The 15,994-nt window shown below is 41.8% G+C and overlaps 1 protein-coding gene across 1 annotated transcript in view; it reads left to right on the top strand.

Moving 5' to 3' along the window:
- Nucleotides 1-5,102, top strand: part of slc25a46 (solute carrier family 25 member 46) — a 42,220-nt gene extending 37,118 nt beyond the window's left edge. The window contains exon 8 of the mRNA XM_085987401.1: nt 3,213-5,102. Coding sequence (XP_085843527.1) covers nt 3,213-3,791 — 579 coding nt within the window. The 3' untranslated portion in view covers nt 3,792-5,102. The remainder of the gene's footprint in view (nt 1-3,212) is intronic.
- The last annotated feature ends 10,892 nt before the right edge of the window (nt 5,103-15,994 follow it).

Genomic DNA, 15,994 nt, shown 5'->3' with positions numbered 1-15,994 from the left:
CATCCAAATTCAGTACCCTGTCCCTGCCTTCTCCCCATATCCCTTCATCCCTTTAGCCTTAAGAAATATATCTAACTCCTTCTTGAATATATTTAATGAATTGGCCTCAACTGCCTTCTGTGGTAGAGAATTCCACAGGTTCACCACTATCTGGGTGAAGAAATTCCTCCTCATCCCTGTCCTAAATGGCCTACCCCTTATGCTTATACTGTGACCCCTGGTTCTGGACTCCCCGGCCATCGGGAACATCCTTCTTGCATCAAGTCTGTCTAGTCCTGTTAGAATTTTATAAATTTCAATGAGATCCCTCTCATTCTTCTAAATTCCAGCGAGTATAAGTCCAATCGACCCAATCTCTCCTCATACGTCATTCCTGCCATCCCAGGTATCAGTCTGGTGAATCTTCGCTGCACTCCCTACATGGCAAGAACATCCTTCCTCCGATAAGGCGACCAAAACTACACACAATACTCAAGGTGTGGTCTCACCAAGGCCCTGTACAAACTGCAGCAAGACATCCTTGTTCCTGTACTCGAACCTCTCGCTATGAAGGCCAACATACCATTTGCCTTCTTAACCGCCTGCTGCATCTGCATGCTTACCTTCAGCGACTGGTGCACAAGGACACCCAGGTCTCGTTGCACTTCCCCTTCTCCCAATCTATTGCCGTTCAGATAATAATCTGCCTTCCTGTTTTTGCCACCAAAGTGGATAACCTTGCATTTATCCACATTATACTGCATCTGCCCAATCACCAAATCATACTGGAGTTTCTCGGCATCCTCCTCACAGCACAAGCCCACCCAGCTTTGTGTCGTCTGCAAACTTGGAGATATTACATCTAGTTCCCTCGTCTAGATCATTAATATATATTGTGAATAGCTGCGGTACCCCACTAGTCACTGCCCGCCACTCGGAAAAAGACCCATTTATTCCAACTCTTTGCTTCCTGTTTGCCAACCAGTTCTCTATCCAAGTCAGTACCTTGCCCCCAATCCCATGTGCCTTAACTTTACACGCTAATCTCTTATGCGGGACCTTATCGAAAGCCTTCTGAAAGTCCAAATACACCACATCCACTGGTTCTTCCTTATCTATTTTACCAGTTACATCCTGAAAAAATTCCAGTAGATTAGTCAAGCACGATTTACCTTTTGTAAATCCATGTTGACTTTATCCGATCCTGTCACTGTGTTCCAAGTGCTCTGCTATTACATCTTTTATAATGGACTCTAGATGTCGGACTTACCGGTCTATAATTCCCCGTTTTCTCTCTACCACCTTTTTTGAATAGTGGGGTAACATTAGCTACCCTCCAATCCATGGAAGATGTTGCCAAAGTCATAGTGAAAGAGGAGGTAGTGGAGATACTGGATGGGATAAAAATTGATAAAGGAGGTACTAGAAAGGCTGGCTGGACTTAAAGTTGATCCTTGGATGCTGAGGGAGATCGAAGAGGTACTGGCCATAATCATCTAATCCTCCTTAGATGCAGGAGTGGTACCAGAGGACTGGAGAATTGCAGATGTTACACCCTTGTTCAAAAAAGGGTGCAAGGATAAACCCAGCAACTACAGGCCAGTCACTTTAACCTCGGTAGTAGGGAAGCTTTTAGAAACAATAATCGGACAAAATTAACAATCACTTGGACAAGTGTGGATTAATTAAGGAAAGCCAGCATGGATTTGTTAAAGGCAAATTGTGTTTAACGAACTTGATTGAGTTTTTTGACGAGGTACCAGAGAGGGTTGATGAGGGCAATGCAGTTGATGTGGTGTACATGGACTTCCAAAAGGCGTTTGATAAAGTGCCACATAATAGGCTTGCCAGCAAAGTTGAAGCCCATGGAATGAAATTGGTTAAGTGACAAGAAACAGAGTAGTGGTGAACGGTTGTTTTTCCGACTGGAGGAAGGTGTTCCCCAGGGGTTGGTACCAGGACCAATGCTTTTCTTGATATATATTAATGACTTAGACTTGGGTGTACAGGGCACAATTTCAAAATTTGCAAATGACACAAAACTTGGAAGTATAGTGAACAATGAGGAGGATAGTGATGGACTTCAAGAGGACATAGACAAGCTGATGAAATGGGTGGACACATGGCAGATGAAATTTAACGCAGAAAAGTGCGAAGTGATACATTTTGGTAGGAAGAACGAGGAGAGGAAATATAAACTAAAGGATACAATCCTAAAGGGGGTGCATGAACAGAGAGACCTTGGGGTATATGTGCACAAATCGTTGAAGGTGGCAGGGCAGGTTGAAAAAGCAGTTAAAAAAGCATATGGGATTCTGGGCTTCATAAATAGGGTACAAAAGCAAGGAAGTTATGATGAACCTTTATAAAACACTGGTTTGGCCTCAACTGGAGTATTGTGTCCAATTCTGGGCACCGCACTTTAGGAAGAATGTGAAAGCCTGAGAGGGTGCAGAAAAGATTTATGAGAACACGGTTCCAGGGATGAGGGACTTCAGTTACGTGGATAGACTAGAGAAGCTGGGGTTGTTCTCCTTGGAGCAGAGAAGGTTGAGAGGAGATTTGATGGAGGTGTTCAAAATCATGATGGGCCTAGACAGAGTAGATAAAAGAGAAACTGTTCCCATTGGTGGAATGGTCAAGAACCAGAGGACGCAGATTTAAGGTGATTGGCAAAAGAACCAAAGGCGACATGAGGAAAAACTTTTTTACGCAGCAAGTGGTTAGGATCTGGAATTCACTGCCTGAAAGGGTGGTGGAGGCAGACTCAATCATGGCTTTCAAAAGAGAATTGGATAAGTGCCTGAAGGAAAAAAAAATTCAGGGCTACGGGGAAAGGGCGGGGGAGTGGGATTAGCTGAAGTGCTCTTGCAGAGAGCCGGCATGGGCCGAATGGCCTCCTTCTGTGCTGTAACCATTCTATGATTCTATGAAATTGATATTTCTTCTTACAGCCTCTGTATAGCGGGTTTGCCTTGCCAAACAAGATACAGTACTAAAAAAATTAATGCATGAAAGCACAAACCTTATTAAATTGCCTCTTGGTTTTATTTGCTGTTGGTTCCAGAAATTGCCCCCCAACCTTTATACAGTTCATCTAAATGTAATTTTAAAATGTAGTGGATTGCAAATAAATATTTAAAAGTTCAACTAATTATATTGGCATATTTAATATAAAATATAAGTGTATATTATTTTAATAATGACTAACTTATTCTCTATTCTATTTCCAGAGTGAGATCATAAGAGACAATCCAGGAATACTGGATTGTGTGAAGGAAGGTGTATGCAGACTGGTGGGAATGGGTGTCCCTCATAGCAAGCGCCTGCTTCCTCTTGGAGTCTTGGTCTTTCCAACTGTCTTACATGGGGTGCTCCATTATATCATCAGTGCCATCATCCAGAAATTTATTCTCTTTCTTCTACGGAGAAAGACACCACATCAGCACCCGGCTGATGCTTCTCGTTCTGTACAAACTGTGCTGGATGCTTACTTCCCTGAACTTATTGCTAGTTTTGTTGCAAATCTTTGTGCTGATGTTTTGGTTTATCCATTAGAAACAGTACTTCACCGCCTTCATATTCAAGGAACCCGCACCATCATTGACAACACAGACCATGGGTTTGAAGTGCTTCCTATTAACACTCAGTATGAAGGAATGAGAGACTGCATTAATGTAATCAAGAAAGAAGAAGGTTTCTTTGGCTTCTATAAAGGATTTGGAGCAGTTCTAGTACAGTACACATTGCACGCTGCTGTGCTACAGATTACTAGAATTATATATTCTACTTTGTTGCAAAATGCTACCTAAACCTGGAGTTTAAGATGCCATGGTAAGGTAAATAGCCCAGAGTCACGAAGTACAAGTTATGAATTCCTGTACTGCATGTTAGAAGCACTGTAATCAAATGCACTCTGTTACTAGGATTAAACTACTGAATTGGTGAAAATCTCATTTTAAAAATCACAAGAAATGTTTGCAAAATTGTAAAGGTGCCCATGATTTGTGATTTTTAATGTCATGTAAATAAAGCTCCTGCTATTCTCCGTATGGTTCTCCTTTTGGAATATAATTTTCTGACAATACAGGATCAAGGCAAACTAGACTAAGCAGGGAAAGTGAGTTATAACCATGACTTTTTTCTCTTCTCCTAACTCCCCTGTTACTTGATGACCTGAAAATAGATAATTTGTTGAATTGTTTTTTCATAATTTTGTCTTTTGATTAGCACTTGAACTTTTAATAGCAAACTTGCTCCACAATGTTGGAGATTTTTTTTCATGCTGCCAGCCTTCTTTTCTGTATTACAGAATGTGTCAAGATAATATGGGCAGGCCTAATTCTTCAGCCCTAGTGGATTTATCTCTGCTGAAGAATGTTAAATGGTAAGAAAAGGAGAACCATCATAATTTGGCTTTGTATGTGGTTTAAAGTTGTAGCACTTTATTACTACACAGTGTTTTCATTTACTTGGTAAAATTGTGATTGGCTTTGCCTTATGGGATTTTTATGGTTCAAGGTATCAAGTATGTGGCTTTATTTTGTATATAGTTTGTGTTCACTTTAAATAATATCATTGTATAATTCATAAAATGATGACTTAATGAAGGTTGATGTAGTCTGTTAGTTTGTATTCCCCACTCAAATGTATATATTTGCTATTTTTCCAGAGCAAATGCTTGCCAATTTCGTGACTGCTATCTAAATGTATAATGTGTGCAGTTGTAGTCAGATGGAGGAAGAAAAAAAGTGAACACTGTCAATTGCTGTCCAGATCTGAGTTTTGTATTTAATATCCCATTATACATGTCCCAATATTTAACAGCTCACATCTTTATGTAAAATCATGCAATGAAATTACTTTAAAATTGTATTTCCCACTACAGTAATTTCAATTTAAATCACTATAAACCCTAAATTGCTGTAATCCTGTCCATCTCGTGCCGCACTTTTGTTTTGACTAAGCACTGTCAAATGGTTAAATTGTTATCCCTAAGCTTCAGCTTTTAAATATTTCTCAAGGTACAAAACTTAGACTGATTTTTATCTTTATTTCTGGCAGGGAATAAAAGAGTATGTAATTAAAAGAAGAAAGTGTGATACACACACATGTTGTGTAAATGCTTGTAATTAATGTTTAATTATGAACTTAGGACCTCTACATCTTTAAAACATACTCCATTGTCATGTGCAGATATGTCTCTCAAACAAAAATCCAGACTTAAATTTCTCTAGGAAAAATGTATTAGAGTATAGAGAAATGAAATCTTCAGGAAGGATAGAAAGGGAGGAGGGCTAGTAGTATTAATTAGAGACAATTATCATAGCACTAGAACATAAGAATTTAAATAGAAATAGGATTTAAATGCCCAAACAGAATCCTTTCAAATTGAACTCAGGAAAGAGCAAGGGATTAGTCACACTAGTGTAAATATATTGTAGACTGCTGAACAGTGGAAAGAAAATCTTTGGTTCCAGCTTCAATACAGTACAACTTTTGTATTTTGAAAATGAGTATGTCAAACACTGTCCAATGCAAATTTATGTATCACACTTAAATGTCTGCAGCTTCTTAATTGACCGTCACATCAACAATTTCAAGATGGAGGAACAATTGTACCTTGTAGCCTTAGAGGTCCCTACAATTTAGCAGCAGAATAATACATTGTATAATGCTGCTGTGATTGTAAAACTGCTCATGCTATGACTTAAAGCAAGCAGTGTCATGGGAGATTTGCTTTTTTATATATATATACAGATGTATATCTCAATCATGTCACATTGCTGTCTCTAGCTGATGGTGCAATGTAATCAAAGTACAGGTAGAAGGACTGCTACCTACAGACCTTGCTGCTGCTGTAAATAAAATATTCCAGAGATCTAAGAATACTATGTAGGGGTGGTCTTCAGTAAATTGCTCAGATCCAATGAACAATATATTCATACAGCCTGCTAAAAGAGAGAAATTCCTTGCATCTTGCCGATCCTTAGGGCAGCGCAGTATATTAGACTTACTACCAAGTCACAGTCTCATCTGAGGTGGGTGATCAAGCTAAAGAAGGACTTTAAAAAAATAAAATAAAAAAAATTGAATGGAGGCAGAAAGCATGGAAGAATTAAAGGACAGAAAGAGCGATGTGATTGGTCTCTGCCCTGATCTGTTCCAAGGAAGGACTTGTATTTGTGATTCCAGGGTATTGAGTTGGAGAAGAAAAATTACTATTCTGCCAGGTTTTAAACTCTAAACTTAAAACAGTCTGTTCTCAATTATAAATGTATTGCATCAGGGAAGAGTAGCATAGTGGTAATGCCACTGGCCAAGTAATCCAGACGTCTGGGCTAATAATGCGGAGACGAGTTCAAATCCCACCATGGCAGCTGGGGAATTTAAATTCAGTTAATTAAATAAATCTGGAATTAAAAAAAAAAGCTAGTATTAGTAATGGTGACCATGAAACTACCGGATTGTCATAAAAACCCATCTGGTTCACTAATGTCCTATAGGGAAGGAAATCTGCCGTCCTTTCCCGGTCTGGCCTATATGTGACTCCAGACCCACAGCACTGTGGTTGACTCTTAACTACCCTCTGAAATAGTGGCTCATCACCACCTTCTCAAGGGCAATTAGGGATGGGAAATAAATGCTAGCCTTGCCGGTGACGTCCACATCCCATGAACAAATAAAAAAAATATATAATTGGTCATATTTTCTCTCAAAGGCACAGTTTCTTGAAATTTAAAAAAAGAGAATTCAAATTTTTCTTGTGAAATTGATGACTGCTTAAATCTGTTATTTCTGAACTTCATGAGTCCAAAAGTTGGGAGGAGGAGATACCTGGTGATTCACTGTGGCTAATCTATATTGGGAGGCTAATCAATTGCTTCCCTTCTAAATGTTTTTTTTAAATACACAAATGTGCCTGAGCATAATTACCTTCCGACTTTAGGAGTGGTCACGATCATTGCCAAGGTCATCTCTGACCAATTCCTTGCATCTGTCACCACCCACATCTACCTATCCATTTCTAAACCCACTTCCTTCTGCCTCTGTTCCTGGAAATAAATCCATTCCCCAAGTCATTTATAATAGCATTTTTAAACTCCCAACTGGCTAGCCTTTGGATCTCTATTTACCACAATACTTCTGCAGTTGTCGATCTGCTCAACCACTCCCTCACCTGCACCTTGGATGCCCTTGTCCCCAGCATAGTCATTTTCACTGGTATGGCCCCCATTTTCACACCATTAAGTCCATAAGAGACACACAACCATATCTAATGCGCAACTGGTTTAGCCATACACCAGATCACTCACTCGATCCCTTCCCCCCCCCCCCCCCCCCCCCCTTCCGTCCTCCCTCTTTGTCCAAAAAACTCATCCCGGATCCCTCTGTCCTTGTGAACTATCATCCCATTCCAAATTCCTTAAACATATTGGCCCATAATTTGCGATCGGCGACGAAGCTTAAGGCAGTTGCCACTGACCTCAAAGAAAGCTGCCCACAGAGATCTCGCAGTCTTTGTGGCGAGAAGTTTACCTTTCTCGACGAACAATTGATTGTAGCGCTGTGTAATGGCAATCCCCAGCAAAGAGCTGCAGTGACGGCAACAAGCTTTCTAAACAGCCAAACACATTGAAGAATCCTCACACATAGCAAACCAGGAAATGAGAAGCACGGAATTATCTGCACTTTTATAAAAAAAAAAGTTAAAGCACGAAATAAAGATTGAGACATACACTGGGGTTAAGATAGAAGCTGAAATATCATGAACAAACTTTAAAAAAATGTTTTTAAAAATTGTAATTTTTATCATAATGGAGAAATTTGATGCTCCACAAATATAAAAATTAGTTTTTCAGGGCCAGAATGGTTGTTTAGCAGTCAATATGTTGTTAAAACCCCAGTTACACCTATTGGCGACATCATCCGAAAACAGCGTCAGTTTCCACATGTACGCTGACGACACCCAGCTCTACCTTGCCACCATTTCTCTCGACCCCTCCACTGTTACTAAATTGTCAGACTGCTTGTCCGACATTCAGTTCTGGATGAGCAGAAATTTTCTCCAATTAGATACGGGGAAAACTGAAGCCATTGTCTTTGGTCCCTGCCACAAACTTCGTTCCCTAGCCACTGACTCCATCCCTCTCCCTAACATCTGTCTGAGGCTGAATCATACTGTTCGCAACCTTGGTGTCATATTTGACCCTGAAACGAGCTTCCGACCATATATCCACGGCATAACTAAGACTATTTCCACCTCTGTAACAGCACCCGTCTCCACCCTTGCCTCAGCTCATCCGCTGCTGAAACCTTCATCCATGCCTTTGTTACCTCTGGACTTGACTATTCCAACACTCTCCTAGCCGGCCTCCCACATTGTACCCTATGTAAACTTGAGGTCATCCAAAACTCGGCTGCCCATGTCCTAACTTGCACCAAGTCCCATTCTCCCATCACCCATGTGCTCGCTGACCTACATTGGCTCACAGTTAAGCAACGCCTCGATTTCAAATTTCTCATCCTTGTTTTCAAATCCCTCCATGGCCTTGCCCCTCCCTATCTCTGTAATCTCCTCCAGCCTCCCCCTTCTGTTGCCTAGGCCCTAAGCTCTGGAATTCCCTCCCTAAACCTCTACCTCTCTCCCTCCTTTAAGACGCTCATTAAAACCTACCTCTTTGACCAAGCTTTCGGTCATCTGCCCTAATTTCTCCTTATGTGATACTGTCAAATTTTGTGTCTTTTAATACTCCTGTGAAGCGCCTTGGAATGTTTTACTACGTTAAAGTCGCTATATAAATACAAGTTGTTATTCCAGCAAGGCTTAACATTTAATGGGGTATTTAACAGCGATATTAGTGCGGAAAAGCTCACGTTTTCATCAGTTCCACTGATTTCACAGATTACCAGCTAGTGGGTGGTCCACAGTGTGTCGGAGCAGTGAATGACTGAACACAAATTAGGACTTCTGCGTTTAGATGCGCATGCGCTAAATCCTGAAGTTATGGTCAGTTTCAGAGGGGTAATGACTGCGAATGCCAACAGTTCGCCGTCGTTAGCCACTGCAAAATCCAGGCCATTGTGCCTCTTTCCTGGAACTCCTTGTTTGAATCTCTCCAATTAGCTTTCTGCCCCTACCACTTAAATAGGTCTAACTAAACATATCCTCTGTGAATGTGATCGTGCTGCATTATCCCTCCACAACCTCACTTCAGCCTTTGACATGGTCAACCACACCATTCTCCTCCAACGCGCCTCCTCCGTTGTTGAGCTCGGTGGGATTGTCATTGCTTGGTTCCATTTTTGCCCATCACTTGTAGCCTAGCATCCCCAGTAATGACAACTCTGCCCACCCCTGCACCGTTGCCTCCCAAGCCCCCCAAATATCTATTCTTGGCCCTCTCTTCCTTATCTATGTGCTGTCTCTTGGTAACATCGGCTGCCGAAATGGGGTAAGCTTCCCCACGTAACACCCAGCTCTACCTAACCACCTCCTCTCCTGACCCCTCCACTGTCTCCGTGTTGTCAGACTGACTGACATACAGTCTCGGAGGAGCCCCAGTCTCCTCCAGATAAATGTCCAAGACTGAAGCCAGTCTCTTTGGCTCCCACAAGCTCTTGACTAATTCAGTAATTCTTCTTGGCCACCATCTCTGGCTGAACCAGACTTCAGAACCCTGGTGTCCTATTTCACTCAGCTGAGTTTCTGACCCCCCATATCCTCTCCATCAAAAAGAACACCTGCTTGGATGTCTAATATCGCCCGCCTCCATCCCTACTTCAGCCCATCTGCTGCTGATACCTTCATGTCTGTCACCTTCTGGCTCGACTATTCTAATGCCGTCCTGGCCATCCTCCAACCTCTAAACTTCAGCTCATCCAAAACTCTGCCGCCCGTATCTTGCTCTGCTCCCCAACATTTCAAATTTAAAATATTCATCCTTTTGTCTAAATCCCTCCTTTCTATCTCTGTATCCTCCCGCAACCCTTCCCCAAACTTTCTATTCCTCTAATTCTAGTCTCTTGTGTACCTCTCTCCTATAACCCCTGCAAATCGGGTGGATGTAAAAGATCCCACAGCACTATTTGAAGAATAGCAGAGGAGTTCTCCCTGATGTCCTTGGCAACATTTACCCTTCAACTGACATCACTGTTGTTTGTGGGAGCTTGCTGTGTGCAAATTGGCTGCCCATTTCCTACATTACAACAGTGATTACACTTCAACAGTATTTTATTGGCTGTAAAGCACTTTGGGACATCCTGAGGTGATGAAAGGTTCTATATAAGTGCAAGTTTTTCTTCACTTCTTTGACCATGCTTTTGTTCACCCGTCCTAATATCTTCTCTGTCTAGGTGTCCTTTTTTTCCTTGCGCCTCTGTATGATGCCTATTGAGAGAGGGCTATGAAGATGTATACTTTACCATGAAGAACTTGCATTTATGTAGCACCTTTTTAAATCAGCAGGATGTTCCCAAAGTGTTTCACAGCCAGTGAATTATTTATGAAGTCTTGTCACTCTAGTTATGTAGGTAAATGACAGCAGTCATTTTGTGCACAGCAAGGTCCTACAAATAGCAATGACTAGCTAATCTGTTTTGGTGGTGGTAGTTGAGGGGCAAACGTTGGCCAGGTCACCAGTAGAAGTCTTCTGCTGTTCTTTGAATAGAGTTAACATAGAAGAGAGCACAGACACCTCTACAACACGGAACCTGAACGCATAGCAAACAAATGGGGCAAGAGGAGAAATAATCCTTTATGATTCCAAGTATTTTTTTTGGAAATATGATTTCCAGTCTGCAGTGGTGAAAAGTGGACTGCAAACAGACAATGAGAATATTTGATGCACTTTGGAAGGCATTAAATCATGATTGTCACAATAAAAGCAAATAGTTAAATGAACTCACAAAAAAGGCACTCGTGGGTAGAAAAAGATAAAATCAAATGCAATTAACCTGTAGGCAGTGTAATTACTAATTTTTTTGTCTGATGAAAATCCCCATGATCTGACAGCATGCATTTCATTAAATTTTATTTGCTTTAGCTGTGGTATTGCAGTTATATCCTGAATATTAGTAACCCAGAAATCTGTAGCTGCTAGGTTTTACCTATTGTTTTCTCATGACTGATCATATTGTAGAAAGGGATAAAGCTGTGGTATTATGTTTCCAATTCAACCCAGCGGACTAGATTTTACACCTGCCCCTCCCCAAAATCAGCCGCATTGGGAATTTGGATGTGCGCACCCCACTCCCCATGCAATGATATGTTGGCCATTAAAATTATTGATGTAAAATCTTGGTGGAGCCTATGCTCAAATCCTTGACATATGCTCATGGACTGGAAAAATCAACTCTCTGAAGCCTTGTAGCAGGAGCATTTAAGATGAAAAATTATCCCAGCATAAGGCAAATCAAGCAGGCTCTTAATGGGTGTGCAATCCTCCCCATCGATTTTCCTTTATGTGTTCTAAGAATATAAAAATTAGGAGCAGGAGCAGGACATACAGCCCCTCGAGCCTGCTCCACCATTCAATAAGATCATGGCTGATCATCAATCTCAACTCCACTTTCCCACCTGATCTCCATATTCCTTGATTCCCCTAGAGTCCAAAAATCTATCTATCTCAGCCTTGAATATACTCAAAGACTCTGCATCCAAAGCCCTATGGGGCAGAGAATTCCAAAGATTCACAACCCTCAGTGAAGAAATTCCTCCTCATCTCGGTCTTAGCCTGAGACTATGCCCCCTAGTTCTAGATACTCCAGCCAGGGAAAACAACCTCTCAGCATCTACCCTGTCAATCCCCTTCAGAATCTTGTATGTTTCAATGAGATCACCTCTCATTTTTCTAAACTCCACAGAGAGTATAGGCCCATTCTACACAATCTCTCATCATAGGACAGCCCTCTCATCCCAGGAATTAACCTAGTGAACCTTCGTTGCACCGCCTCCAAAGCAAGTATATCCTTAGATAAGGATTCCAAAACTGTGCACAGTACTCCAGGTGTCGTCTCTGCCCAGGTGATGCTTAACATCCACACAGGAAGAGTGAAAACCTACCCCAATGTATGCAAAGGTGGGTACACTTACCATGGCACTCCTCCTGATGCCCACATCACTGGCTACACCAGCCCCAATTTTCTTTTACTCAGAAAATTGGGGCTGTCTCATTTTTCCTTGGGCGCTATGAACACTGACTTTAGCAACTATGCACCTGAAATTGCACTCCTAGTACATTCCTGGGGCTGGGTCATTCTGCTCACTGAAGTTTGCACCACAAGTGCATTGGAGGTACCTCTAAGTTTTACAAGGTCCTCTCATTATCATGCAGCTGTTGCACTCCCAGTGAATCATGCAAAGTAAACAGGAAGCACAGAGGTCAGGGTGGAATTTCCTATGCTGAATCATAACAAAGTTTATCTGGAATTTTTCTTGTGGAGGAAAAAGCTTTTAATTTCAGTTTTGCAGCAAGCCTTTCCACCATCTACAAGGCAGGAGTGTGATGGAATACTCCCCACTTGCCTGGACAAATGCAGCTCAACACCATCCAAGACAAAGCAGCCTGCTTGATTGTCATCCCATCTACCACCTTAAACATTCATTCCCTTCACCACTGGAGCACCGTGGCTGCAGTGTGTACCATCTACAAGATGCACTGCAGCAACTCCCAAACCCGTGACCTTTACCACCTAGAAGGACAAGGGCAGCAGCCACATGGGAACACATCACCTCCAAGTCACATACCATTCTGACTTGGAAATATATCACTGTTCCTTCATCGTCACTGGGTCAAAATCCTGGAACTCCCGAGTACAATACTATGGGAGTACATTCACGACACGGACTGCTGCGCTTCAAGAATGTGGCTCACCACCACCTTCTCAAGGACAATTAAGGATGGGTAATAACACCCACATCCCATGAACGAATAAAAGTGTTGAAGACATGAGCTGGAAATTCAGCTATTCCCTGGGTGGAGATGGGACAGCTTCCTTGAATGAGAAAGCCCTTAAAGTAATAACATAAGAAATAGGAGCAGGAATAGGCCATTCAGCCCCTCATTCATTTTTGGGATGTGGCACCTTATCGAATGCCTTTTGGAAATCCAAATACACTACATCTACCGGTTCCCCTTGATCCACCTGCTCATTAAGCCCTCAAAGAACTCTAATAAATTTGTTAAACACAATTTCCCTTTCATAAAACCATGTTGACGCTGCTTAATTGTATTATGATTTTCTAAATGTCCTGCTATTACTTCTTTAATAATGAATTCCAGAATTTTCCCAATGACAGATGTTAGGCTAACTGGCTTATAGTTTTCTGCTTTCTGCCTCCCTCGTTTCTTGAATATGGGTGTTACATTAGTGGTTTTCCAATCCACTGGGACCTTTCAGAGTCTAGGGAATTTTGGAAGATTACAACCAATGCATCCATTATCTCTGCAGCCACTTCTTTTAACACCCTAGGAGGCAGGCCATCAGGTCCAGGGGACGTGTCAGCCTTTAGTCCCATTAGTTTGCCTAGTACTTTTTCCTCTAGTGATAGTTATTGTTTTAAGTTCCTCCTTCCCTTTTGCCCCTAGATGTTCCACTATTATTGGAATGCTTTTAGTGTCTTCTACCATGAAAACAGATGCAAAATATTTGTTCAAAGTCTCTGCCATTTCCTTGTTTCCCATTATTAATCCCCCAGTCTTATCCTCTAAGGGACCAATGTTTACTTTAGCACCTCTCTTCCTTTTTATATACTTATAGAAGCTCTTACTGTCCGTTTTTATATTTCTTGCTCATTTACTCTCAATCTATTTTCTCCTCCTTTATTATTTTTTTAGCCATCCTTTGCAAGTTTCTAAAAAATTCCCATTCTTCTGGCCTACCACTAATCTTTATAACATTGTATGCCTTTTCTTTCAATTTGATAAACTCCTTAACTTCCTTAGTAAGCCACAGATGGTTCATCCTTCTCGTAGAGTCTCTCACTAGAATATATCTTTGTTGAGAGCTATGAAATAGCTCCTTAAAAGTCTGCCACTATTTATCTACCGTCTTACCTTTTAATCTATTTTCCCAGTCCACTTTAGCCAACTCTATCTTCATAAACTTAAATAAAGGCAATTACAAGGGTAAGACACTAGTTTCAGACACAAGTTTCTCACCCTCAAACAGAATGTGAAATTCTATCATGTTATGATCACTCTTCCCTAGAGGATCCTTTACTATGAGATCATTAATTAATCCTGTCTTATTACACATTACCAGATCTAAAATAACCTGTTACCTGGTTGGTTCCACAACACATTGTTCTAAAAAACTGTCCTGAATATACTCTATGAACTCGTCCTCAAGGCTACCTTTGCCAATTTGATTTGTCCAATCTATAAGATGATTAAAATCGCCCATGGTTATTGCTGTACCTTTCTTACAAGCCCCGTTATTTCTTGATTTATACTCTGTCCCACAGTGTAGCTACTGTTAGGGGGCCTATAGATTACTCCCACCAATGACTTCTATCCCTTATTATTTCTTATCTCCACCCAAACTGATTCTACATCTTGATCTTCTGAGTCAAGATCATTTCTCACTACTGTACTGATCTCATCCTTTATTAACAGAGCTACCCCACCTCCTTTTCCTTTCTGCCTATCCTTCTGAAATGTCAAATACCCCTGAATATTCAGTTCCCAGCTTTGGTCACCTTGCAGCCACGTCTCTGTAATGGCTATCAGATCATACCCATTTATTTCTACTTGTGTCATCAATTCATCTATCTTGTTACGAATGCTGCATGCATTCAGATAAACAGCCTTTAATTTTGTCTTTTTACCATTTTTCCCTACTCTGACCCTATTTGCTAGTGCACTCTTATGCTTGTGCACTCTGTCCCTTCCTGTCACACTCTGGTTATCATTACCTCCATCACTACCCTGCACTATTGCCTTGTCCTTTCTCTTTAACTTTCGAAGTTTCCCCTCACCTGAACCCTTCCCCCCACTATTTAGTTTAAAGCCCTATCTACAGCCCTAGTTATTCGATTCGCCAGGACACTGGTCCCAGCACGGTTCAAGTGAAGCCCATCCCAACGGAACAGCTCCCTCTTTCCCTAGTACTGGTGTCTGTGCCCCATGAATTGAAACTCATTTCTCCCACACCAATCCTTGAGCCACACATTCAACTCTCTGATCTTATTGACCCTATGCCAATTTGCTCGTGGCTCAGGTAGTAATCCAGAGATTATTACCTTTGTGGTTCTGCTTTTTAATTTAGCCCCTAACTGCTCATACTCCCTCAGCAGAACCTCTTTCTTAGTCCTACCTATTGGTACCTACATGGGCCACAACAACAGGTTCCTTCCCCTCCCACTCAAAGTTCCTCTGCAGCCCCAAGGAGATGTCCTTAACCCTGGCACCGGGCAGGCAACAGAGTCTTCGGAACTCACGCTCATGGCTGCAGAGAACAGTATATATCCCCCTAACTATACTATCCCCTACCATTACTACATTCCTTTTTACTCCCCCAACTTTAATGGTCACCTGTACCACAGTGCTGTTGTCAGTTTGCTCATCCTCCCTGCAGTCCCTGCTCTCCTCCACACAGGCTGCAAGAACCTTTCACCTGTTGGACAAGTGCAAGGGCTGAGGCTCCTCCAATGCTACCTTCTGGATCCCCATACCTGCCTCACTCATAGTCACACCCTCCTGTCCCTGACCACGGCCCAAATCTGAAGTATTTAATCTAAGGGTTGTGACTGCCTCCTGGAACAAAGTGTCCAGGTAACTTTCTCCCTCCCTGATGTATCGCAGTGTCCGAAGCGCGGACTCCAGCTCATCAAATCTGAGCTGAAGTTCCTCGAGCTGCAGACACTTACTGCAGATGTGGTTGCTGTGGATCACACCGGGGTCCACCAGCTCCCACATGCTACTGCTGCAACACATCACCAGCCCGGCCACCTCTATTGTATTTTATTTAACTAATTAGATTTTCAAGTTTTGAAATACTCAATTGTCTATTA

This window comes from Somniosus microcephalus, chromosome 1, assembly GCF_052327205.1.
Source record: "Somniosus microcephalus isolate GS21.2 chromosome 1, FLI_Smic_1.0, whole genome shotgun sequence".
Classification (NCBI taxonomy): domain Eukaryota; kingdom Metazoa; phylum Chordata; class Chondrichthyes; order Squaliformes; family Somniosidae; genus Somniosus; species Somniosus microcephalus.
The sequence above is the reverse complement of the archived record's forward strand: the minus strand, read 5'-3'. Positions and strand labels throughout refer to the sequence as shown.